Genomic DNA, 22,304 nt, shown 5'->3' on the forward strand with positions numbered 1-22,304 from the left:
GCCAGGTTAGGAAGCTGGTTCCAGGGACTAGAGTCACACTGGGAACTGCCATAAGTTGGGAAGAGGGTCCTCCCAGAGAATCTTTTATTTGCTCCAACTGGGTTGTGGGCATGGGGTGTTAAATAAGATTTGGACTAGATAGGGATGCTGTACAGAGAAGTTCAGGAAGAGGGCTGGAGGGTAGGTAGCAGTTCAGTGCACCTGAGGCTGGGGGTGCCCATGGCAGAGCCCTCCTGGTGGCTCAGGGGGTGGGCCCAGTTTCTCTGCCTCCTGTTCCACTGACTGGCTCCCATATGCACTGTCTTCCTTCACTTCTGCTGGAGGTACACAGGGAAAGGAACAGGAGCAAGTCAAGGCCTTGGGCCTCCCAACGTCCAGGCCCAGATCCATGTTCCAAGGTGGCCCCCTTTACCTGTGCTGGGCAGCTTGTCTCGGGTCTCAGGACCTCGCAGCAGTCGCACTCCTTCATCTAGACCCATGTCAGACAGGGCTTCCAACAGACCTGACAAGTCTCCACCAGCCAGCTGAAGAGAAGGAAGAGACAGGAGATCTGAATTATGCTTAGGGTATTAGGGTGCGGAGCTCAGGGGCCAAGGAATCTTCTGGGTTCAGAGGTGGGGAAAGCAGTTGGGTGCTTGGGTTGGTACAGGTTGCCCCACCTTGTAACTGCGCAGGAGGCTGCCGCTGGGTGAAGCTGTCTTCCGGTATGTGTCCACTAGACTGCGCAGCCCTAGCCGCTCTGCCAGCTCTGCCCAGCTACCCTGGGCTTCTGGCCCATCTAGCAGCTGCTCCAGATTCTGCAAGGTTGTCTCTCCGAGTGACAGCCCTGGCCCTGAGGGGGGCACAGGTATAAACATGTCAGTTACCTCCAGAGATGGGCAGAGACAAATACCTGGACACCGTTTTTCCCCCTGGAAACCTAACAGTCAAGGCCACTGGAAGATGGGAGTGGAAAAGGGGAGCCCTCCTTCCCAGGTCCTGAAGGAGAAGACCTCTGTTAAGATGGCTCTGGGGCCTGAGAATGCCTGGGAAGACCTTACCTGCAGGGCTGGGAGGAGTCAGGGGGGGCTCCATGGTGTTCTGAGCAGCATTTAGCAGCAAGGTCTTCACCTGGGGAGACAGCTTTGACTACCTCCCACCCCTGTCCTTAAGCCCAGCTATCCTGAAGTCCATACTCTGGGTCCCGTTCCCAAGCCTGAGAGGTGTCTGGTGCTTTGTTACTTCCAGTGCCCGGCTAGCCTTACCTTGGTGCTGCGAGTGAGGTCAAGAGGCTTGTGGCCCTGGAAGTTGCTCTGCCTGTCCCTCTCAGGCCCCTCGGAATCTGAGTCACTCCCAGAGGTGGGAGGTGAGGGCAGTGGGCACAGAGGCTCCTCATTCTCTGCGTGGATGTCAGCACCTGAGGGAGGAAGGCAGTCATCCAGAGGGAAGATGGGGCCCCACCTTAAGGACTATAAAGTGGGGGGACTGGGAGGCACCCTTTTCCTCCCCTTGCCCTGTTGATATGCCTCTATGGGTGAGACTGACCAGCCTTTAGAAGGAGGCGGGTAAGGGTTGGGGATCCTAGTCCAGCTGCCAGGTGTAGAGGTGTGTTTCCGGCAAAGGTGCGGGCGTTCACATTGGCATGGAGCTGTGGGGTACAAGAAAGTGGGTGACCCAGCATGGTCCAATTGGCTGACCATTCCTACACACCTTAATATCATTCTCAATTCCTCTCACAATCTTGGCTCCACCCCTTCCAGAGTCCTCATTCCCACCTTGGTGACCAGATGTGTAACCAGCCCCAACTCCTCCATCTCTGTGGCTAGATGCAGTGCTGTTCGGCCCCCCTGCCGCTCTGCAGCTTCCACTTCTGCTCCACTGTCCACCAGCAGATCCAGGCACTCAGGGCTTCGGGCACGAACTGCCAGGTGTACAGGGTACAGGCCTAGGAATGCAGGATACTCAGTCCATGGCTGTGATTCTGAAGTGGCCCCTAGATCAGTCCTGACCAGCCAATTTCAGCACCTCATATCCACTTGTCAGACATCCTCATTGGTCTTCACCTTTACCTTGCTGGTCAGGAGTTGGTGGGGAAACTTACCCTCAAAGTCAGGCATATGTAACAGCTGGGACACAGTGGGAGCTCCACTTTGCAGCAGTGCATGCAACAGGTTTGGGGCTCCAGCACCTGCCCGCAGTGCCAGGTGCATGGCCGAGTCTCCATGCCGATCCAGCATTGCAGGGTCTGCACCCACCTGCAGCAGAAAGCTCACCACCCTTGTCTGTCCAGTTATCACTGCCAGGTGCAGGGGTGTCTGAGGAAGAAGGCAGGGTGAGCCAGGCACACCCTAGCTTAGACCCACTTGCTTTCCAACTGCTACTCCCTCACCAGTAGGTGCCCCCTCACCTGGTGCAGGTGGTTGGTGAGGTTGACAACACCGAGGTGCTGGGCATGGTAGATGACATGGGCTATCTGCTCAATGACACTGGTCTGCCCGTGGATGATGGCCAGGTGCAGCGGCCTGGGGGTTGAGGAGCGACTCTGGCCTAGTAAGCCCAGCCACTTCGGATCCTGTGCTCTCAAAACCCCACCACTTCTTTCTTAATCTCCCTAGCTGGGGCTTGTTAAACCCAGAACATCTCCAAAGACATCGATGTACTTGAACTTAATTCTTCCCTGCACCTTTTTAGGTTGATAATGGCTATTATTGTGTCCCTTCCTCAGTTGACAAAACTGAAGTTTGGAAAAGATAAGTACCTTGAGCAGAACTAGTAAATAGTAAGGTAGAAGCTGAATCCTGGTCTTTTAAACTCCAGGGACCGGCTCTTTGCAGATCCCTTTCCTGCTCCCACACCGTGACCGTGCATCAGGCGTGGTATATCCGCCCCCAACCCTAGGAAGCCCGGCCTCCACCCGCCCTCTACCCGCTTACGTGTCTCCGTTCTCGTCCTGAGCCGTCAGCAGGTGGCGCTGTCCCGCCAGAAGCGCGCGCGCGTCTGCCGTGACGCCGTAGTCTAGCAAGGCTCGGGCGCTGCGCTGCGTCAGGCCGAACAGGCGCGCGTTGTACTCCCGAGCTGGGGGCGACAGGGGACGTGGATGCGGAATAGTCTCCAGCCCCGGCGCCCCGACCGTTCACATTTCGGAGCCATACCTCGATGCAGCGCCTCGGGAGCCTGTGGTTCGCCCTTGGGGTTCCCGGGGGACGCGCTGGGCTCTGCTGCTTCCTCCCCAGCATCCATGCCGGGCGCCGAGGAGGCCATCTGCGCTCCGCCCCCGCCGCCCGGGTAGCAGCCCATTGGTGCCGCGCCGGACTGGTAGGGGCTGTAGGCCAAGGAGGAGGGGAAAAAGCCGAGGCTGCCACCTGTGGGTACAGGCAGGGCTGTGGGGAGCGGACACCAGCCAGGACTCCCCAGTTTCTTCCCCCATCACTTCTCTTGCCCTTACCCTTTCCCGCACCACACCCCTTCGCCACCACTACCCCTCACCTCCTCCTCCAGCTCCTCCATAACCCCCAGCAGAGCCCCCAGAGCCTCCTCCCATATGCGAGCCACCTCCAAAGGGCTGGGAAAAGGTAGGCAAGGCCTTCCTCCGCTTCCGCTGCACCTCCTCCTTGTCTGGGGGCAGAGGGAAACGAATGTTAAATTTCTGGTTCATGGGTCATAACTGGGGTCTCTTCTTTCCAAAGTCCTCAGACTGGCTCCTAGAAATCACCTCCTGGGAAACCTCCAGCCCAGCCCAGCCCTATGGGATCCTCAAGCCCAGTTCCACCTTCCACCAGAGGATAATAGGTGAACTGTTTGGAGTCAGAGACATCCCCTCCTCGCTTGCGTTTCAGTTGTAGGAACACGGTTACAGGCCGCTCAATCTTCATCTTGTGATAGGGGGGTGTCCGGAACACAATGGCATACTGAGGGGGTGGGGGACAACACAGGGTGTCAGTGAGGCCTTTGCCTAGTTCATCCTCCAGCCCAGGCCCTGGTCCCTGAGTACCTGTTTATGAACATCTGTAGGAGAGAAGTCCCCAAAGGCCTGCCATCCGTTTTCATCATCCTCATAGAACCGAACTTCAATGTCATCTACAGGGAGAAGTGAAGCTTGGCCACAGTTCCTGGGTAATCTTCACAGCCATTTATCCTGGACCTACCCTGATCCCCAGTCTAAAACGCAATGTCCCAAACTCCCAGTTTGGGCTCCAGCCTCACCTTTCTGCACCTTGTCACAAAGCAGATAAACTTCATCTCCACCCCGTACAGAGCCTGCTGTCTTGTCCATTCGAGAAATCTTCAGGTTTGAGGCTCCTGGAGACTCTATGAGGTGGGAAATAGATTAGTTGACATAATGCCACACCGATGGAGCCAGGGGCTTTATGGTTATTATCTTGACAACCCAGGAAGTGCAGGAATTACTAGTGTCCTCTCATTTACCAAAGATGGAAGCAACACTCAGAAGGGGAAATGACTTGCTCAAGGTCATTCAGCACGTGGCAGGACCAGGTTCAAACCAAGGCCTGTTTGACTCCACAGTTTGAGGATGCCCCTCATGGTCCCTCTGGCACCCAGGCTGACACCCTTGGCAGTTAGGACACTCACTACTGTCGTGGATGGGCTGGGAGATAACTGGCTTCAGGGCCAGGGAAAAGGAGCCATCGCTGGCTCGAAGGAAGGCAGAGAAGCGCAGACGCACAATACTCAGATCCATCACTTTCTTCAGCTCTTTGGCCTCCTGCTCCAGCTCCCGCCGCTCGGCCTCTGAGGAAGGAGCACACATTTAATCCCTACACTCCTTCTCTTCCCTCTTCCTTCTATGAGCACCTTCCATGATTCTCACTGCACCCATACCTGTAAGACCATGGGGCCTGGAGCGGAGCCTTTGCCTCTGAAGTTTTTGTATCATAATCTCCATCATATTCTTCTTGGTCACATGCAGCACACCCAGGTTATTGAATCTGGGGAGGAGGAGTCCGAGGCCTTTGCCCATGCCTGCTTCTGAGGCAGTCTCCTCACTGCCAGGCTCAACATAGCCCTACTTCCTCAAGGAAGTTATTCTATTTAATACTTGGGCCTTCTGGTTCTGGGGCCAACCTAAGCCTCTCCCCTTTGTCAGATGCTAAGCAGCAGAAGTGGGCTGGGGCCTAGGATTGGCAGGCATTGAGAGGACATCTCAGTGTGGGCCAGGGCTAGGGGACACTTACTGGGCAGTCATGTCCTTGGGCCCCACAGAGACGGCACAGACCCCCAGCTCTGAGCACTGCTTGCCCACCAGGCTGTGGGCATGAGCACGAGGTGGGTCACTGTGTGTTACCAGGTCCACCTCAATCTTGGCAGGGCCCTCGTAGTTACAGATCTGAGCAGGGAAGAGAGCTGTCAGTAATGCCCCTGGACATGCTATCTCTTAGCCCACCCTCCAGCATCATCCTGGCTTACCTTGACAGTGGGATAGGTTTTCCGACCCTTCTCACTGGAGGCACCTGGCAGGCCTCCGTGGGAGGGACCTTCACAGCCATATCGAAATCGGAAGCCTCGCTGAAAGTCCGAGGGCAGAGTGACATTGTGATCAGGAGAGAACACCCCAAGTAGCCATACCTCTGGCCAGCAGTGACCACAATGATCAGTTTTCTCTACCCTGAACCAGAATCATTCCACTGTGATCAGCAGCAACCACCATCCAAACTACAGTGGCCTTCTTAGACACTGACCCTTGGGTCCCATGGTCATCCACCTACAACTACCCCACTTGCCCCCAAAGCTGAAGCCATCCCATACCATCCTTTTTGCTACTCACTTGCTTAGGCTGTTCCACAATCACCAGGTAGGGGCCATTAGCTGGGGACAGAGGGACCTTGTTAAACTAGGATCTCCTAGCATGTTCTCCAGGCAGAGGGAACATGCTCTTCCTTCTCCAACACAAGGGGGGGTCAGGTGACTTACTGACCTGTCTCAGGGACCGGCTCCTTGGGTTCCACAATGGAGGGACTGAATTTGAAATCATCATATTCAGCAATGCCATCCAGACCCTGGTTTGGAGACAGGTTAAAGGTGGCTGATTTTGGGCCACCCTACAACCCTCCACCTCTCAGCTCCAAACCCAAGCAGCTTGCAGATAGAGGATCAGACTGACAGGCGGGCTGAGATAATCTGAGGACATACTGGTATAAAGGAACAGAGCGGCTCAGGCAGAAAGACAGATACAGGGGGCACCGGCTGCCTTAAAGGCCAGGCAGCGTGACTCACTGGGTCGTAGCAACTGTCCATGTCTCTGGGCTAGGCCCGGCTCTGTCTGTTGGCTTCAGCCCCTGGTTCTGCTTCTCAGAGTTTTAGGCTCCCGCCTAAGGTGTGTGTGGAGGGGGGTGGGTAGGGAACAAATCAGGATGGGGTGGGCGGAAAAGGGGTGTCCAGATTTGGGGGAGGGTCCGATCTCCTCCGGTCGCCCGTCCGGGTGTGGCGGGTAAGATCCAGTGGAGAGCGAGATCCGGAGCTGGGCAGGGCCGGGGAAGGGGCAGAAAGTTAGAGCAGTTTAGGAAAGTCCCGAAAATACCAGAGGAGGCGGGGCCGGAGGGGGCGGGCCTGGAAATGACGCCACTGGTCCCGCCCCCGAGGCGGGAGGGGCGGGAGGTTCTCACAGGCTGTGGGCGCCGGTTGCCTGTCCACCCGCAAAGGGCACCAAGAACCAGGCAAGCCCGGGTGAGGGTTAGGCCTCTTCCTCCTTCCAGGGCAGGCGCCGCGGACAGGAGGTCTTTAGGGGCCCGAGAGGCTCAATCTGGGTCCAGGTCCGCCCCTCCCCGTCCCCGCGCTCCTCTGGCTTGGAGTAACCTTGGGATTTTCTGACAAGAGGGAGGCCACGGCTGATTCACCCCAGGGGCTTTTGGGGGGACATTCCTGCTGTCGAAAGGCCTCCTCTTCGAATGACCTGTAGGCGGGGGTTCTTCCCAGTGGGGGGGCCCTAGGGTGCTGCCCCGAGTATGTGACTGGGTGGCGGGGTGTGGGAAAGGCGTCTCCTTGGGATAGGTTCCTCTCCCTCTCCCCGAATGTCTCAGTTGCCTGGATTCCCAAGCTTCACCTGCTCCTGGTGTCCAGGCCGATCCTTGCACACCCCCGACCCCAGTCACAGCCGAATGTACTACATGTATGTGTCTCCATCACAGGTATACAAGTGTATTTCGGTCCAAGCGCTCAGATGCATGTTGTGTGCAGGGTGTCAACATGCGTGTGCAAGTGAGCAATCTAAATAGGTGAGTTCCCGAGTTTCTCGGTGTGGGTAAATGTCAGTGCATGGCTAGATGTGTAAGACACGAATGGGCATGTTTAGGAGCTTGTGAATGAAGGGTGTGTGTCCAGGAACTGGTGCACAGGTGAGCATGTCTACCTGTGCATGTGTGTGCGAGTCTGACTGTATGGACACTGCTGTATTCATGCCTACATAAATATAAGAATAGGTGCCGGTCCGCGTATCTTTGAACAAGGTTGTCGACGTGTACCTGTGAGTTTTGTTCGTGTCCACTCTTTCTGAATGTGTGCGTTTGCTGCTCTCCGGATCTGGGACTCGGTGACCTAATGCCCCTCCCTGCCACCTTGCTATCCTAACCACCCAGGGGTCTTAACCCGGCCACTCACCGTGGCGACGGCTCTGGTTCCGGTTACTCTCCGCGTCCGACCCGCTTCGGACGGGTGGAGACACCGCTCCTGTTACCCGGACTCCAGCGGGGAAAGCCCCTTTTCCGCCCCCGGGAGGGGGGGAATTCCCGTGACGTTTCCGTGCGTCACGTCTCATGCCCTTTTTCATTGGCTGGAAGTTCAACTCCAGGACTCGAGCAGCCAACCAAAAGCGACCCAGGCACGCTTCTCAGAGGAGAAAGGTTTGTGCTGGGCGGGATTCGGGGTGACGGTGCACCTGGCGCGAGCTGTGACCAGCACCTCTCCCAGCCAAGGGCCGCGGCTTGGTTCTCTTCATCCTCCCAGGCTTGCCCTACACGGCTGAGAGTTCCCGCTGCTACTTGGCTTTTGCTACTCCTAACGCATGGCTACCTCCAAAGCTAGGGAACCCCGAGGGGAAGCCGGCCGACTCCAGCACTCCGGTCCGCGCCCCAAGCCAGGCGGACTGCTGGGAAGTTAGGGAAGGAGGAAGGAAGTTGACCTGTGGTCAGTCCCAGGGCGCCATCTGGCGGCCTCTCTCGAGTTACTAGGAGATTTAGTACAGGCCCCGAAAGGCTCCTCCTCTTGTACTCTCTTCTCAGTCCTAAGAAGGGACTGGGCCCCAAACTTAATCTACGTGGCAGGTTCATAGCGGGCCAGGTTTTCACACTGACCTGACTTCTGGAACTCTGTGCTGGGGAAGGGGAAAGGACGTTTTTACCTGGGACATTTAGGCCTCTTTCATCCATCACAGAGGTCAAGAATATTAGAATTGAAAAGATAATCCCAAATCTAAATAGTTCAGTCTTTCTCTGATGTAGGAAATGACCTCTTGTATACTTTGTAACTTTTACTTGAACACGTCTAGCAGCAAAAAGATAAGGACAGGAATTCACCAAGCCCGACTCAGGGGTAGGACCTCTCTGGTTGAAGTGTTTCTCTTTAGGAGGTGCCTTACGTTATCTTCATTTCTAGAAGAGGAGGAGGAGGAGTTGGTCCTCTTAGACTTGTAGTGGAATACAGACCATTTCTGGGCCCTCTTGCAACGTCCCTGACTCCTGCAACATATCTCTGACCTTTTTTTTTTTTTTTTTTTTTGCGCAGGGGAGGGTACTGGGGATTGAACTCAGGGGCACTTGAACACTGAGCCACCTCCCCAGTCCTATTTTGTATTGCATTTAAAGACAGTGTCTCAATGAGTTGCTTAGCACCTCACTTTTGCTGAGGCTGGCTTTGAATTCGTGATCCTTCTGCCTCAGCCTCCCAAGCCACTGGGATTATAGGTGGGTGCCACCTCACCTCACCTGGTTCTCTGTAGCTTCTAGTGAGATATATGAGGTTGACCAGCCAGAGAAACAGGCTACCACCTTAAGAGTGGTAGAGATAGCCTGGCGATCTCTAACCTTCTTAAGGATGCAATTTACTGACTTGTATTAGTACAAAGAGAAAATATTATGGTTCTTGATTTGGGCTCTTCATTTCCTATGACTTTTCTTCCTCTTCCTCTTGCTAGCAAATGAAATGTTAAGAGTATATTAGTATAAGTTCTTATTCTTCCCTCCCAACAACCCTAGGATGAAAATATGCAGATTGGGTATCCCTTATCCAAAATGCTTGAGAACAGAAGTGTTTCAGATTTTGGGAGGTTTTTTGATTTTGGAATATTTGCATAACCTGAGCATCCCTTAATCTTGAAATCTGAACGGCTCCAAAATCTCTTGGAGAAGATGTAGAACTGCCCATGCCCCTGGCACCTCTGCTAAGAGCACAGTGCTGTGGCAGTGGTAGTGGGCAGCAATAGTGGTGAAGGAATCCTGACCCCAGTTCTGGCATCTGACTGATGTCTGATCAGGTGGGCCAGATTACTGGTAGGCTTAGCCTCACTTTACCTCTGTTCACCAAGGCCCAAGCCCTGCACATCACAATAACATGGTGCCCTGACCCACAAGCTCAAGAAAGAAACTGGAGGGGAAGGCAGTAGTGTTGGTACTAAGACATTTATTACATCATAAAAAGTCCATTTGTTGTCATTGTTTTCCATATGTACATGCTCCTGTGGGCAGTCCTCTCATCCAGCCCCACCTGCCCACCTTCCATGGTACCAATCAACTCTTCAAACTGATCCACCAATTAATAAAAGAGGAAGAATTGGAAGAGGTGGCCCCGGGCTGATGGGAATGGGCTGGGAGAGGGAAACAAAGTGCAGAGTGGTTGGGCTTGGCTCTCAATGGCTGACCTGGGCAGGAGGGGCACAAGGTGGGCACTGTGGGGTTGATATAACAGTGCCTACTCTGAGCTGCCCGGCTGGAGACAGAGACTACAGGTGATACCTGAGTGTACTCTCAGGTTGGACCCTCAGGAAGGGAAAGCAGAAGAGGAAGAAGGTCCCGTAGTCTGATGGGGGTCCCAGCAAAGGCTATAAAAGTTAATTTCCCAATCCAAGTGGTAGCAACAGCAACTTGGATTGGGCCTGAAAAGTTTATGGCCCCGAGACAGCTGGAAGCAGGGCTGGGAGTAGTCTGGTGGGATGTACTGGTTCTGATCTCTGAGGGACCTGCTTTATTTAATTGACCTCGGAGGTGGGTATAGGGTCTGTGGGGCGTGGTGTAGCCAGGAGAGGAACCGGAGAGGTGGCCTCTATAAGTGCAGGGTTGAGGATAATGGGCAGAGTCATGGGTGGCACGCCCACCTGCAGTGGGGAGGCCAAGGGCTGCAGGATCAGTGGGGGCTGAGCCAGAGAGGGAGGCCCATCTGGGGTAGGGCTAAGCCTGCTGGGACTAGAGGACACTGGTGATCCAGGGGAGCTGCTGCTGGTGGCTCGGGGGCCCTCTGGCTTCTCCAAGTCTATGAAAAAAATCAAGATGGCTGCAGTTAGACTCTTATTGGCAAGGGACAACTCTCACATTCCCTAGCTGGCTTACCAAACCAGCTGGGTTCCTCCAAATTGCCTCCCAGTCTAAAAAGTTAGAAGTCTTTCCTCAAAACTTATTCCAGTATTTGGCTACCTTATATCTACCCTTTGCCTCCTTTGCTGTAGCTCTCATCAGGTTAATTTTGGTCTGATCTTTACTAGAATCCCTGAAAGGCAGCCTTTGCTTATTCATTTCAGCCCACTGACCTAGCCCTCTCCTCTAAACCTCATCATCTGAAGCAGCCAGCTAAGCATGGCTTATTTGGTCCTGCCATTTCTCAGAGCAAGAGCAGGGAAACAGGATTCTTGGGTTACTTCCTTTGTCTGGCTCCCAGTCAGTGCTTAAGAGCAATCCCAAGCCACACTGGGCCTCCTCTTAGGTCTCCTGCTTCTTGTCCAACCCTCAATAGACTAGCCCTGAGGGACTCACCATATGCCCCCAGCTCTGAGGGTATTTCTGGGGGAGGTGGATGTCCAGGTGTCCTCGGGTCACCAGCAGCAGCAGGAGTCAGGTGGGCTGAGGCCAGAGATTTGGGACCATGAGGTTCTGTGGGCATGGGGTCTGGGGTAGGCCGAGAATATATATGGTCACTCTTAGTGCTTTTCTTCTAGCAGAGGCCTGTCTACTATCAGTCTTCCCAGGGCACAGAGAATGAATTCAGCTTTGAGGACTCTCTAGTAAGGCTGGGCTGGGGCCCCTACCTTGAATGACAGTCTGCTTGAAGAGCTCATCACGTAGGTGTGGCAGAAAGCAGTCGATGCGCTCCCAGGTGATCTCCCAGAGGGCAGAGGGGCTGCCTCCTCGTGTATCTGCACTGTGGAAAATCTCCGCTGTGTCCATCACCAGAAGCATGTTCTTTAGAGATTCAGGGATGGCCTCTGACTGCAGGCAGCAGCGGGATCATGAGAATAGGAAAGAGGCATGGGGAGGCAGCTGCCAAAGAGGTGACAGCAAGACTTCCCAGCAGGTGGGAAAGGAAGAGGGCAATGGGAGTTGAGCTAGGGTAGAACATACCAGTAAATCACTGGAGCCTGCGTGCATGTACTTGTCCATGAAGTCTAGAATGGTGAGCCAGAGGGCCGCAAAGGTGGAGAGTGACAGCAGTGGAGATAGGTGCTGCAGAAAGACCTATGGTCCACCAGCCCCTTCAGCCAAGGGTAGTGTAGGAGCCCTCTGCACCCCTCTCCAAGGCTGGGAGGTGGACCTGCCCCATCTTGCATAGGAATCCTAGATTAGACATTGCTGTGAAATTCAGAATCATCCTGAATCCCTGGGTCCTGCTGAGTCTCCATATTGGGGCTCCTGGGTACCAAGTCCTACCAAAAGCCCTGGCTTCCCCCCTGGGAAAAATGCAGGTGTGGGGAGAGTAGAAGGTATTGGGTAGTGAACAGTACCTTTGAAAGCAGCGTGGAAGCCCTCATTCGGGTCTCCTCCATCCCGCCCACATCTGCTGGGCTGATGTTCTCCAGGAGCTTGGTCAGTAGAGGAAATAGTACCTGGAGAGTAAATATCTGATGTCACCATAGCCAGGTCAGTTGGCAGGTCTGCTCAAGGAAAACCAGCACTGGGTGGATGGGCACAGAACAGCAAAGAAGGTACAACATAGGCTGAGTATACATAGTATGGGATCTTCAGGTTACATAGTTCTTCTTGCCTTACAATTTGAATTTTAAGAACGGTAAGAAGTCCTACCTTGTTAAAACAGGATTCCCATTCCAGGGCATCTAGCTTTTGCAGGTCATGTACCAGTAGTGCTCGCTGTAGATAGGTCAGTGCCTGCATCCGCACCTGGCGCCGGGCATCACAGCACAGGCAGGCAATGCCTGAGAGCAAGAGCAGGGTCAGGATCCTTCAGGCTGTTGGTATTGTGCTCCCCAAGCTCCAGCATCATCTCTGCCCTACCCTGCCTGCTCCCCCAGGATTACCCTGCAGTAAAGGGCACCAGCAGTGGGCCCAGAGAGTCCTTGAATCAGCTTCGATCTTCCGGCCACCTGTCTCCAGGTGGCGCTGCTCTTCTGCCCATGAGCTGTAGATAGAGGCTGCCCGTGTGTGCAGAGTGTGCATCAGGTCTAGCAACTGGGATCACAGGAGAGGGCAGGATATGAGTGGGGTTAGGTCTGGTGGACCCCCCTCCCCCAACCCCTGTCCCTGACTGAGTCCTCAAGGGGCCCCTAGCACCAGTTATGCCATACTCCAGCCCTTTTTGCTACTCCCTTTGCCTCAACTTGAAGGGCTGCTGCTCCAGTCCTCGTTGTTTCTTAGAGTCAGGAGTTACTCAGGGTAGAACAGACTTTAGGAGACGTGTAGACTAAGGTTTAACAACATGGAATCACAGCAAGAAAGGTTATTTTTGTTTCAATTCTATTTACACTTTCCAATGACTCAGAAAGCCTTGTTTTTGTTAATCTCATTTTAAAAATAAAGCAAACTCTGGCTCAGAGGCTTTCATTGGGCAACAATGTGTGGCCAAATTTAATAATTTTTATTTTCATCACTCTTTTCTGTGTTCTTTTTGGCAGTGCTGGGGCATTTTCATCACTTTTCTAGTTATTCTAGTTAAGGCAATTGTTTCTCCATTTATTTAGTGACATAAAGTCAACTCAGAAGAGTTGAATAGACACAGAATAACTGGAAGAACAGACAAGAAACTGGTGCCATGGCTGCCTCTAGTGAGGGGAATTTGGTGGCTAGGGTCAGGAATGGAATGGCAACTTACTTTTATCAGTTTACCCTTTTATACCTTTTGAATTTTGTACCATGTGCATATATTACCTATTCAAAAAATAAATAAAACCTTAATTTAAAAATAAGCAAGCAAAGGTGTACAGGGGGTGTTGGACAAGAGGAATATTGTGGAGGTGGTAATTGAGGGCCTGGGCAGATACAGAGACCATTCCTCTCAGCTCTGGCTTTCCCTGGCCCCTACCAGTCTCCCAGTCTCAGGTGCATGGGAGGAGAGGAAGAAAGGGTGCCATACTTACGTCCTGACTGACCTGTAAAGACACAGTATGGTAACTGGCAGGCACGCCTTCATCCTCCTCATCATCACTGTGCCCGCCCCGAGTGGCATGTTGGCTGGAGGTTCGAGGCCGCCGAAGCACTGAACCCTCCTTAGATTTCTTCTTGAAGCGGTTCCCTTTGCTGTCATATTTGTGACTCTTGCCACGTTTCTCCTGGGACTTGCACCCTGAACAGAGTCAGACCTAGATCAATTTCCATAGTTACAGGCAGAGATTTTCTGCCCTTTTCCCCTGTATATTTGCACGGCCATCCCCACTGCCCATTCACCAGGTGACCCACCGCCATTCAGACTGGCTTCCACAAAGATGCGGAGAGTCTTGATGCACAGCTCAAAGTTGTCAGGGGTGATGTGGGCAGCGTCACGCACAATGAAGGATAGTGATTCCACACACTTAAGCAGAGACTTAGTGTCATGTGGCCCCAGGTCCAGACCCACTGTTAGGCTATACTGATTGACCAGGGGTGAAGGGCCTGGTTGACTGGGCCCTGATCCTGGCTTGGAGTTATCAATGTCATCCTTTCCCACCTGCAAAGTACATAGGGTACAAACTGGGGATACAGACTTGACCTCTACTCACCCCTAGATGCCCTCTCAGAGGACCAGGAATCTTTCTCACAGGACTGGGAGGGAAGACTCAGCCGCTGCCCATACCCTCTTCACTCACCACCAACCAACCGCTGTTGACTACATCAGCATCTGTGGCTGATCGGTGTATCTTGCCAGGTCTGCCATGATCTGTGTAGACCTCTGAGTCAGAAGTGTACCCTCGGTCCAGGCTCACATCATTTTGATGGTAGGATGGGAGCTCGCTGTCTGACTGGGCCCCTAAGCCAGGCAGAGAGAAGGGCAGAGATAAAGTAGAAATGGGACACTGGGACAAAGGATAATTTAGACTCTCAGAAGAAAGGTTTCAGGGTCTGGCCTTCCCTCTCTCTGGCCTGGCTCATTTTCAGCCATGTCATCAGAGGGCAAAGGCCTGGACAGCTTCTCTCTTGACCATATAGGGGAACAGGCTAATTTGGGCTTCTGATGACATCTAGTAACAGCTGTCAGGGAAAGTGGATGGTGGTGAGAATAGTTTCTGGGAAAATGGTCCTCAGGATAATAGGAAGCCTGCTTCATAGACTTTTGGCTGGTCTGCTTGCCTCCATGTGATTCAACTTGTGGGTACTGGCCAAGTGGGCACTGGAAATTCTGGAAGCAGATGGCAGAAGCCAGGCATGTTTAATTTGTAATGGCAATAACCTGTGTTTTATTTTCCTGTCCCAACTCCTGGGGCTATAGCTGTTTATGCATCAGGAAGTAGCTCTCTGGGAAAGAGCTTACCCGCATCAGGTGCATCAGTCCTGGCTGTGGCCTGCAGAGCTGCTGGAGGCTTCACTCCTGAGCCGATGCATTCCAGCAGTGTAAAGAGGGTGGCCCAGTCATCACTGGAGTGGATGTTGGCTGCGTTGGTCTTAAGAAGTTCATGGAGCCCATATGCAACCTGGTGACTGACTCTGGACAGCACACTGGGCTTCATCAGTAACAAGATGCGCAGGGAGAGCAGCACCTGGGATGAGGGTAGGAAGTAGGAAATGAGGAGGGGGCACATTGCTTCCTGTCTAGTTTCCTTCCCCATCAGCCTTTTTAGGCCAATGAGGAGATTAGCTAGGACCCAACTTGAGGCACTGCTGCTGGTCTTCTCTTCTATCACAGCTAGGATCCTGATATTGATACAACCCACTGATCTTATTTGTACTTCCCTAGTTTTCTTGTATTCATATGTATGTGTGTGTATATCAGATTCTACCACCTGTAATGAGGACTGAACCCAGGCGCACTTTACTACTAAGACATATCCACAACCCATTTTGAGACCGAGTCTCACTAAATTGCTTAGGCCTTGCTAAGTTGCTGAGGCTGGTCTTGAACTTGCCATCATCCTGTCTCAGCCTTCTAAGATGCTGGATTATGGGTATGCACCACTGCACCCAGCTACTACCTGTATAGTTTTGTGTATCCACCAATGTCAAGCTATGCTAAACAGTTTCTATACCAGGAGATCCCTCATGTGGTGCTTTTATACATCTCCTCTTATTCCTAGCCTCATTCTTTTTTCTTTTTTTAAGTTATAGATGAACACAATACCTTTATTTTATTCATTTATTTTTATGTGGTGCTAAGGATTGAACCTAGTGCCTCACACGTTAGGCAAGTGCTCTACCACTGTGCTACAGCCCCAGCCCCTCTATCATTCTTAACTTCTAGTAATCTGTACTTAACTTCTAAAAATTCTGTAAATCCAAATATTATACAAATGGATTTATATAGCATATTGCTTTTTTTTTTTTTTTTTTGCACTAGGGATTGAACGCAGGGACACTTTACCATTGAGCTACATCCCCAGCTCTTTTTATTTTATTGTGAGACAAAGTCTCACTAGGTTGCTGAGGTTGTCCTTGAAATTACCATCCTCCTGCCTCAGCCTCCTGAATCTCTGGGATTACAGGTGTGTACCACACACTAGGTTAGTATATAACCTTTTTTTTTCCAGTTGTAGAAGGACACAATACCTTTATTTACTTATGTGGTGCTGAGGATCAAAGCCAGGGTCTCACACATGCTAGGCAAGTGCTCTACCACTGAGCTACAATCCCAGCCCCAGTATATAACCTTTTGGCTTTTCACTCAGTTTAATTCCCTGGAGATCATTCAAGTTACTGCATGTATCACTCAATAGTCTGTTGCTTTAAATTGCTCAACAGTATTCCATGGTATGTGTGTACCACAGTTTATTTTGAAAATCATCTAGGCTGATTCCAGTTTTTGGCTATTATAAATAAAACTTTCATGAACACTCATGTACATGTTTTTATGAGAAAATAAGCTTTCATTTTTCTGGGATAAATGCTCAAGAATGCAATGACTGGGTTGTATGATAACTGCACATTTGGTTTTATAAGAAACTGCCAACAGAGTAGCTATACTACTTTACATCTATACCAGCCATGTATGAATTATCCAGTTCCTTGGCATTCTTGTCAGCATTTGGTATTGTTACTGTTTTTTACTTCAACTGTTCTGATAAGTATGTAGTTTTGTCTTGTTTTGGTTTTAACTGCATTTCCCTGATGGCTAATGTGTTTTTATTTGCCATCTGTATATCTTCTTCAGTGAAATGTCTGGTCCTATCTTTAGCCCATTTTCTGGCTGAATTGGTTTGTCACTGTTGTTTTGGGAGATTCTATGTTTTAGATACTAGCCTTTTTTTCTTTTTAAGAGGAACAATCTTATTTTCCAATTATTTTATATATTTATTTACTTTCATGCTGTGCCAAGGATGGAATCAGTGCCTCACACATGCTAGGCAAGCATTCTGCCACTGAGCTACAGCCCCATCCCTACATACCAGCTATTTTTTAAATATATGATTTACAAATATTGCTAATGGTTTGTAACTTTTCATCCTCTTCACACAGGCTCTCCTACGGCAAAAGTTTTTAATATTGATGAAATTTAATTATCAATTTTTCCTCCTATAGACTGTGCTTCTAGTGTCAAGTGTAAAAACTCTTTAGTGTAGATCCTGAAGATTTTCCTTATGTTTTCAAAGCTTTTATAGTTTTACATTATGTATTTAAATCTATGATTGATTTTAGTTAACTTTTCTGCAAAGTAAGAGGTTGGGTTCATTTGTTTTTTTTTCTCCCATGGATTTCAGTCACTTCAGCACTATTTGTTGAAAAGGCTATCCTTCCTCCATTGAATTATTATATTTTTTTTTTTTTTTTTAATTTTTAGTTGTCTTTTTTTTTTTTTTTTTTTTGTGGTACTGGGGATTGAACCCAGTGTCTTGTGCATGCAAGGCAAGCACTCTACCAACTGAGCTATATCCTCAGCCCTTAGTTATTTTTATTTTAAATTTTATTAGTTATTGATGAACTTTTAATTCATTTATTTATATGTGGTGCTGAGGATCGAACCCAGTGCCTCACACATCCTAGGCAAGAGCTCTACCACTGAGTTATAACTCAGCCCTGAATTGTTATATCTTGGTAAGAAAATCAGTTGAACATATTTGTGTTTATTTCTGGGTTTTCTTTTCTGTTCCATTGATCTATGTATCTATTCCTCTACCATATTACATATTCTTGACTATCATAGCTATAGAATAAATTCTTAGTATCAGATAAGAATGATTCCTTTCATTTTATTCTAGGGCTTTCCATCTAAATTTTTGATAAGCTTGTCTATGTCTACAAAAAAACCTTGCTGGGATTTTTATAGGAGCTGCATCAGACTTACTGATTTGGGAAGAACTGAGAGCTTCACTATGTTAAGTCTTCTAATCCATGAACATGGTATAGCCTCTTCATTTATTTAGGTCTTCTTTGATTAGCATTTTGTAATTTTCAGCATACAAATCCTATACATGTTTTATTAGATGTACATCTAAGTATATCACATTATTTACAGCACTTATGAGAGGTATTGAATTTTAAAATGTTACCTTCTATATGTTCATGTGGAAATATAATTAACTTTTGTGTTGTGTTTAAACTCACTGGTTCTATGCATTTTTTGTTGTTGTTGTTGTTTTGTTTTTGTAGTTCAGTCAAGAAATCAGCAAGGTCAGAAAACCAAGTACAGGGCTAGGAACATTACAAAGTAGCAGCAGTCCAATTCTGCAAAAGAAGACTCAGAGGAGCCTACAGAGGTACAGGACACTAGCTTCATGCCAAAGGCCACTCCAGGCTTACTTCCAGTACTACTTGTTAGTCTGCACCAGCCCTATGATTAGTCACTGGGCTCATTTATACTCTGTCATAGACTACTTTGTCTGTATTCAAAATTGATACTGTGGCCTCAGTCCCTTGTGTAACTACCCACCCTCCCAGATGTACTATTTACCTGGCCACTGATCTCTTCTCTCCGTAATAGCCGAATAGCCAGGCGCAGCAACCCAACCACTGCCCGTTCCACAAGGAGCAGAAATCTTGTGCCTGGACACAGAGGTGGTATAGATGGTCTCTAACAGTCTGCCAAACACAGCCTACACGGTCCCTGCAGAGAACATAAGGGATGAGGATCATCTCAGTTGGAGGAGCCACTGGGCAATAAGTCTCCTAAGTCTTTCATGGCTTATTGGTATCATACCGTAAGCAGATAGCTATGGTGAGCAAACATCCCCCTACTGCTTATTGTCTCCAGAGCCCACTCAGCAAGATGGCTTCCATCCCATGAACCCAAGGTCTGCCTAAAGACTGCTCTCACCTGCCTTCTCCTACCTGTTCTCTAATACGATCCTTAGTAGCATCTCTAGACAGAAAGCAGAATCTTCTTCATCATATGTCTCTTCATCTGGTGTTACTGACACCAGAGCCTGGAGGGGAACAATAGCAGGAAAGTACACATGGTGGAGAGGGCCACCACTGGCTCTCCCCCAGCAGAAAATAAAGCATATACCACTGCCCTGTCACACCTTCCAGACCCAGCCAGTCCTTCCATCTCTTTCTTTTCTTCCTTCTTACCTTCATGAGTTCCTGCAGTGACTCCAGCTGGAGGAACTTGCTTTCTGTGATCATCTTTTCTGGGTCACATTGCTAGAGGGAATGCAAGAGAGAGTGGGGTGTGTAACAAAGGTCTTAAAGGAAGGAAAATGTTTCTTAAGAGCCAGTGAGACAGGGTAGAGTCACCCTGGTCACAAGTCCTGAATGTTTCTATTCTCCCATTCACAGGGCCACATTTATCCAGTAGGGAAGGGCTTAGGCTTTCTCACTAGGAATGAGCAGGAAGTTACCTTGATACAGTCCAAGGCAACTCTCTTGGCTTCTTGGTTCTCAGTGGATGGGCCCCGCATGCTGGACTGCTCAGGACCACTCAATGTCAGCCAGCTCACAAAGCTCAGTACTGTTGACTCTCCTCTGTAGGAAAAGGAGTACATGTCCTGGTAAGTCCCAAAGTTCTGATCCTCCCTCTGTAAGTCCTCAATCTCTGGTCTTCTCTTACCGGTTTGATGGTGTCTCCTCCCGCTGTAAAGAGATCTTGCCATTGGGATCCACAAAATCTTCTACCTGGGAAAGCGGGTTAGGAATAATTTCTTTCCGTATGTTCTTTATATTTATTGCCCTCTGAGTAAAGTTCTCTAGCTTTCTTCCTTTAGCCCTCTGCCCCTACACTATTGTACCCCTTCCAAGTGGTGACTGGCAATGGCTTCTACCAGTCTTCCTTTATAGCTGCCCCCAAGATCTGTGGTATTACATTTGAGATGTTGCTAAGGAGCTTTGGCAGGTATCAGGCCCAGTGCTACTCTCAACCAGTTCAATATATATGAACAGCATAGAATGCTGAGGCTCTTTCTTTGTTACTGTTGACGAGTCTACCAAGAATTACCTCCACCATAGCCTTGGGTAGCAGTTGGGCTCGGAAGAGCTGCAGCATGGCCTCCATGATATTCTTCCATCCCTCCCGCAGGATATCACCATGACGATGGGCCAAATGGAATACTGTCTTGGCTGCAATATGAGCTTTAGGGTTGCTTCCAAATACACTGGGCAGGTTCTCAATAGACTGGAAAACAGGATGAGAAGAGGCTAATGTCTCAAAAGGAGGTTCTCTTAGGCCTATGGTTCCCAGGGTCCTTCTGCTTCCCACCTGTAATACTGGGGATAATGGCTAACCTGGAACCACTTTTGCATCTCCTCTTCCATCCTATTACATGAGGTGACACTATTCTTATTCCAGAATATGCAAAACAAAAATGGTCTAAATTCTGGTGTGGTTGAGTGATAGGTGTAGATAAGCAAAAAAGGGTAGACCCATGGCCTCCTTGAAAATCCAAGTACAGTTTCTGCCCCTACTCACCTCATTGCTGAGAGCTGTGAATTTGCAGAGGGAGATGATAAGATTGTCAAACACATCACTGAGTCCATAGTGGGCGGAGATCATGGCACATTTCCTGTAATGTCACACATCCCAGAAACAGAGTCACTGTAAGAGCAGGCAGCCCTTCCCCAATCAGTCCCAGAAAAAAAAAAAAAACTTTGAGTCTGTTTAAGACTGAGTTTTTCTAAGCTTCAGCCTGCCTTCACAAACTCAGGAGGAACCTCATTCTAAGGAAAGTAAGATCAGGAGTCAAAGAGGCTTGGAGGCTACATGTTCACTTGGAGAAGTAAGAGGAGGTGAAGATGAAGGCCAAAGCTGGGTTACCTGAAACCTGAGATGGCTTTCTGAATAATTGTCTCTTCAAGGCTTTTGTCAAAGACATAAGAGAGAGCAGCAATAGTAGGGCCCCAGGTCATGGTGAAGAGGTCAAGGTCGTAGCTGCCAGGAGGCACATGTAGGAATATGCCCTCAGGGGTGGCTCCTCGATGAAGCAGCACATTCCACACATAGTTCTCTCGAACTAAACCTGTCTGCTCCTCAGGCATCACAATTTCTTCATTCCTGTCAGGAGATAAGGTAAGGAGTAGTAAGGGTACTGCTGTGAACCTGATTGGACCAAACTAGGACAAGGGCCTGTCTTTAAGCGGGGCCTTCAGTTCTGTAGTAAGATCTCATATTTTTTCTGGGTGTGAAAGGATAAATGATTCTCTCTACTTTTCTGATTTACAGTAAAGAACTAAGTGTCCCATCTCTGACTCTGACTTCTGACCCAAGCCTCACCCTCCAGTGCCCATCCTGAACTATCTACTAGTCAGAGAATGAATATAGCTTGCATGCTAAATGGGAAAACCCAGCTGCTTTAGGTTCAGGAAATGGGGTATGATACCCCACTTAAGAGGGGCAGTGTGGGCTGGGAATGTAGTTCAGTGATACAGCACATGTTTAACTTGTGGGAGGCCTCAGATATGAACCTTAGCAATACACTCAAAACATTAAGACTTGGGAGGCTGAGGCAGGAGGGTTGTATATTCAAGGCCAGCATGAGCAACTAAGTGAGATTCTTTCTCAAAATAAAACAAAAAAACCAAAAAAGTGCTGGGGGGCTGGAGTTGTAGCTCAGTGGTACAGTGCTTGCCTAGCACATGTGAGGCACTGGATTCGATCCTCAGCACCACACACAAATAAATAAAATAAAGGTACTGTGTTCATATACAACTAAAAAAAAAATTCTGGGGCTGTAGCTCAGTGGTAAAGTGGCCCAGAGTATAATTCCCAGTACCAAAGGAAATAAAAAAATAATAGAGTGAAAGGGATGGGGATAAAACATCCCTGAGTTCAATCCCTAGTACTGGAAAAGAGGGAAAAAACCAGAGGAACAGTTTGGACCATGGCTTATAGTACTAGAGTCCCAATATTGTTTAGTCTTCTTTAAGGAAGAAATTAGTTGGCAGAGAGTGGACTGCCCACCTCAAGTCCCAGGGCATGTGGGTCATTGTAGTCTGAAAAATGGGAAAAGAAGCAATGTGTTTTCCTTAACAGAGATGCTACCCTATTCTACATATATACTCACTTGATGGCATGGTACATGTCCTCCAGGATGTCTTGCTCAAAGTCCTTGCCTCCATTCACACCTTTTAGGTTTTTGCGAAACTCCTAGAGACAGGCCAGTAAGCTTTTCCCCACTTGTGCAAGTGCTGAAGCCCCACCCAAGGAACTCCTGGGTCTGTGATAAATAGGACTTAGGAAATAGTAAGTGAAAGAACCCACCTCCCCACCCCAGTTCCTCTTCTGGATTGGTCAGCCTTTCCTGATTCTCCTGGATAGAACCCTGCCCACCATGCTCACTGGAAATCCCATATTTTTCTTGCTATACCCAAAGCTATGACAGATGTTCT

At 49.7% G+C, this 22,304-nt stretch overlaps 2 protein-coding genes across 6 annotated transcripts in view; both read right to left on the minus strand.

The window, feature by feature from the left end:
- Positions 1 to 46: 46 nt before the first annotated feature.
- On the minus strand, positions 47 to 8,280 carry NFKB2 (nuclear factor kappa B subunit 2). 5 transcript variants are annotated; one of them, XM_079137941.1, is made up of 23 exons: positions 7,591 to 8,280; positions 6,211 to 6,305; positions 5,912 to 5,993; positions 5,762 to 5,802; positions 5,404 to 5,502; positions 5,172 to 5,323; positions 4,819 to 4,925; positions 4,570 to 4,728; positions 4,183 to 4,287; positions 3,971 to 4,056; positions 3,692 to 3,887; positions 3,466 to 3,594; positions 3,132 to 3,341; positions 2,913 to 3,054; positions 2,387 to 2,501; positions 2,081 to 2,294; positions 1,755 to 1,924; positions 1,525 to 1,627; positions 1,245 to 1,396; positions 1,041 to 1,110; positions 660 to 832; positions 413 to 524; positions 47 to 317 (listed from the first exon to the last, which is right to left on the minus strand). In XM_079137941.1, exons 2-23 carry the CDS (start codon positions 6,229 to 6,231, stop codon positions 193 to 195), a joined length of 2,763 nt encoding a protein of 920 aa, XP_078994067.1. In that variant the 5' UTR covers positions 6,232 to 6,305; positions 7,591 to 8,280; the 3' UTR covers positions 47 to 192. The 5 variants fall into 5 exon arrangements, with proteins under 5 accessions (XP_078994067.1, XP_078994066.1, XP_078994068.1 ...); XM_079137940.1 differs by having other exon boundaries at positions 6,211 to 6,454; positions 7,591 to 8,279; XM_079137942.1 differs by having other exon boundaries at positions 47 to 314; positions 6,211 to 6,454; positions 7,591 to 8,277.
- A 1,309-nt stretch (positions 8,281 to 9,589) lies between these two features.
- The window catches only part of GBF1 (golgi brefeldin A resistant guanine nucleotide exchange factor 1), a 121,756-nt gene continuing 109,041 nt past the window's right edge, over positions 9,590 to 22,304 (minus strand). Inside the window, 21 exon segments of the mRNA XM_079137930.1 lie at positions 9,590 to 10,452; positions 10,950 to 11,081; positions 11,222 to 11,402; positions 11,535 to 11,648; positions 11,915 to 12,016; positions 12,213 to 12,343; positions 12,446 to 12,596; positions 13,502 to 13,707; positions 13,821 to 14,067; positions 14,207 to 14,367; positions 14,869 to 15,094; positions 18,436 to 18,512; positions 18,515 to 18,588; positions 18,813 to 18,907; positions 19,056 to 19,127; positions 19,325 to 19,448; positions 19,534 to 19,598; positions 19,918 to 20,094; positions 20,389 to 20,482; positions 20,734 to 20,970; positions 21,980 to 22,062. Coding sequence (XP_078994056.1) covers positions 10,172 to 10,452; positions 10,950 to 11,081; positions 11,222 to 11,402; positions 11,535 to 11,648; positions 11,915 to 12,016; positions 12,213 to 12,343; positions 12,446 to 12,596; positions 13,502 to 13,707; positions 13,821 to 14,067; positions 14,207 to 14,367; positions 14,869 to 15,094; positions 18,436 to 18,512; positions 18,515 to 18,588; positions 18,813 to 18,907; positions 19,056 to 19,127; positions 19,325 to 19,448; positions 19,534 to 19,598; positions 19,918 to 20,094; positions 20,389 to 20,482; positions 20,734 to 20,970; positions 21,980 to 22,062 — 3,030 coding nt within the window. The 3' untranslated portion in view covers positions 9,590 to 10,171.

Source organism: Sciurus vulgaris (assembly GCF_902686455.1).
Source record: "Sciurus vulgaris genome assembly, chromosome: 4".
Lineage (NCBI taxonomy): Eukaryota > Metazoa > Chordata > Mammalia > Rodentia > Sciuridae > Sciurus > Sciurus vulgaris.

Excerpts from the sequence above, each read along its gene's own strand:
- NFKB2 (XM_079137941.1), bottom strand. The coding sequence starts at position 6,231 with ATGGACAGTTGCTACGACCCA. Across the intron at positions 5,503-5,761 it reads TTGTGGAACAGCCTAAGCAA|CGAGGCTTCCGATTTCGATA; the intron begins GTGAGTAGCAAA and ends TCGGACTTTCAG. Across the intron at positions 4,729-4,818 it reads CAGGCCCCATGGTCTTACAG|AGGCCGAGCGGCGGGAGCTG; the intron begins GTATGGGTGCAG and ends CTCCTTCCTCAG.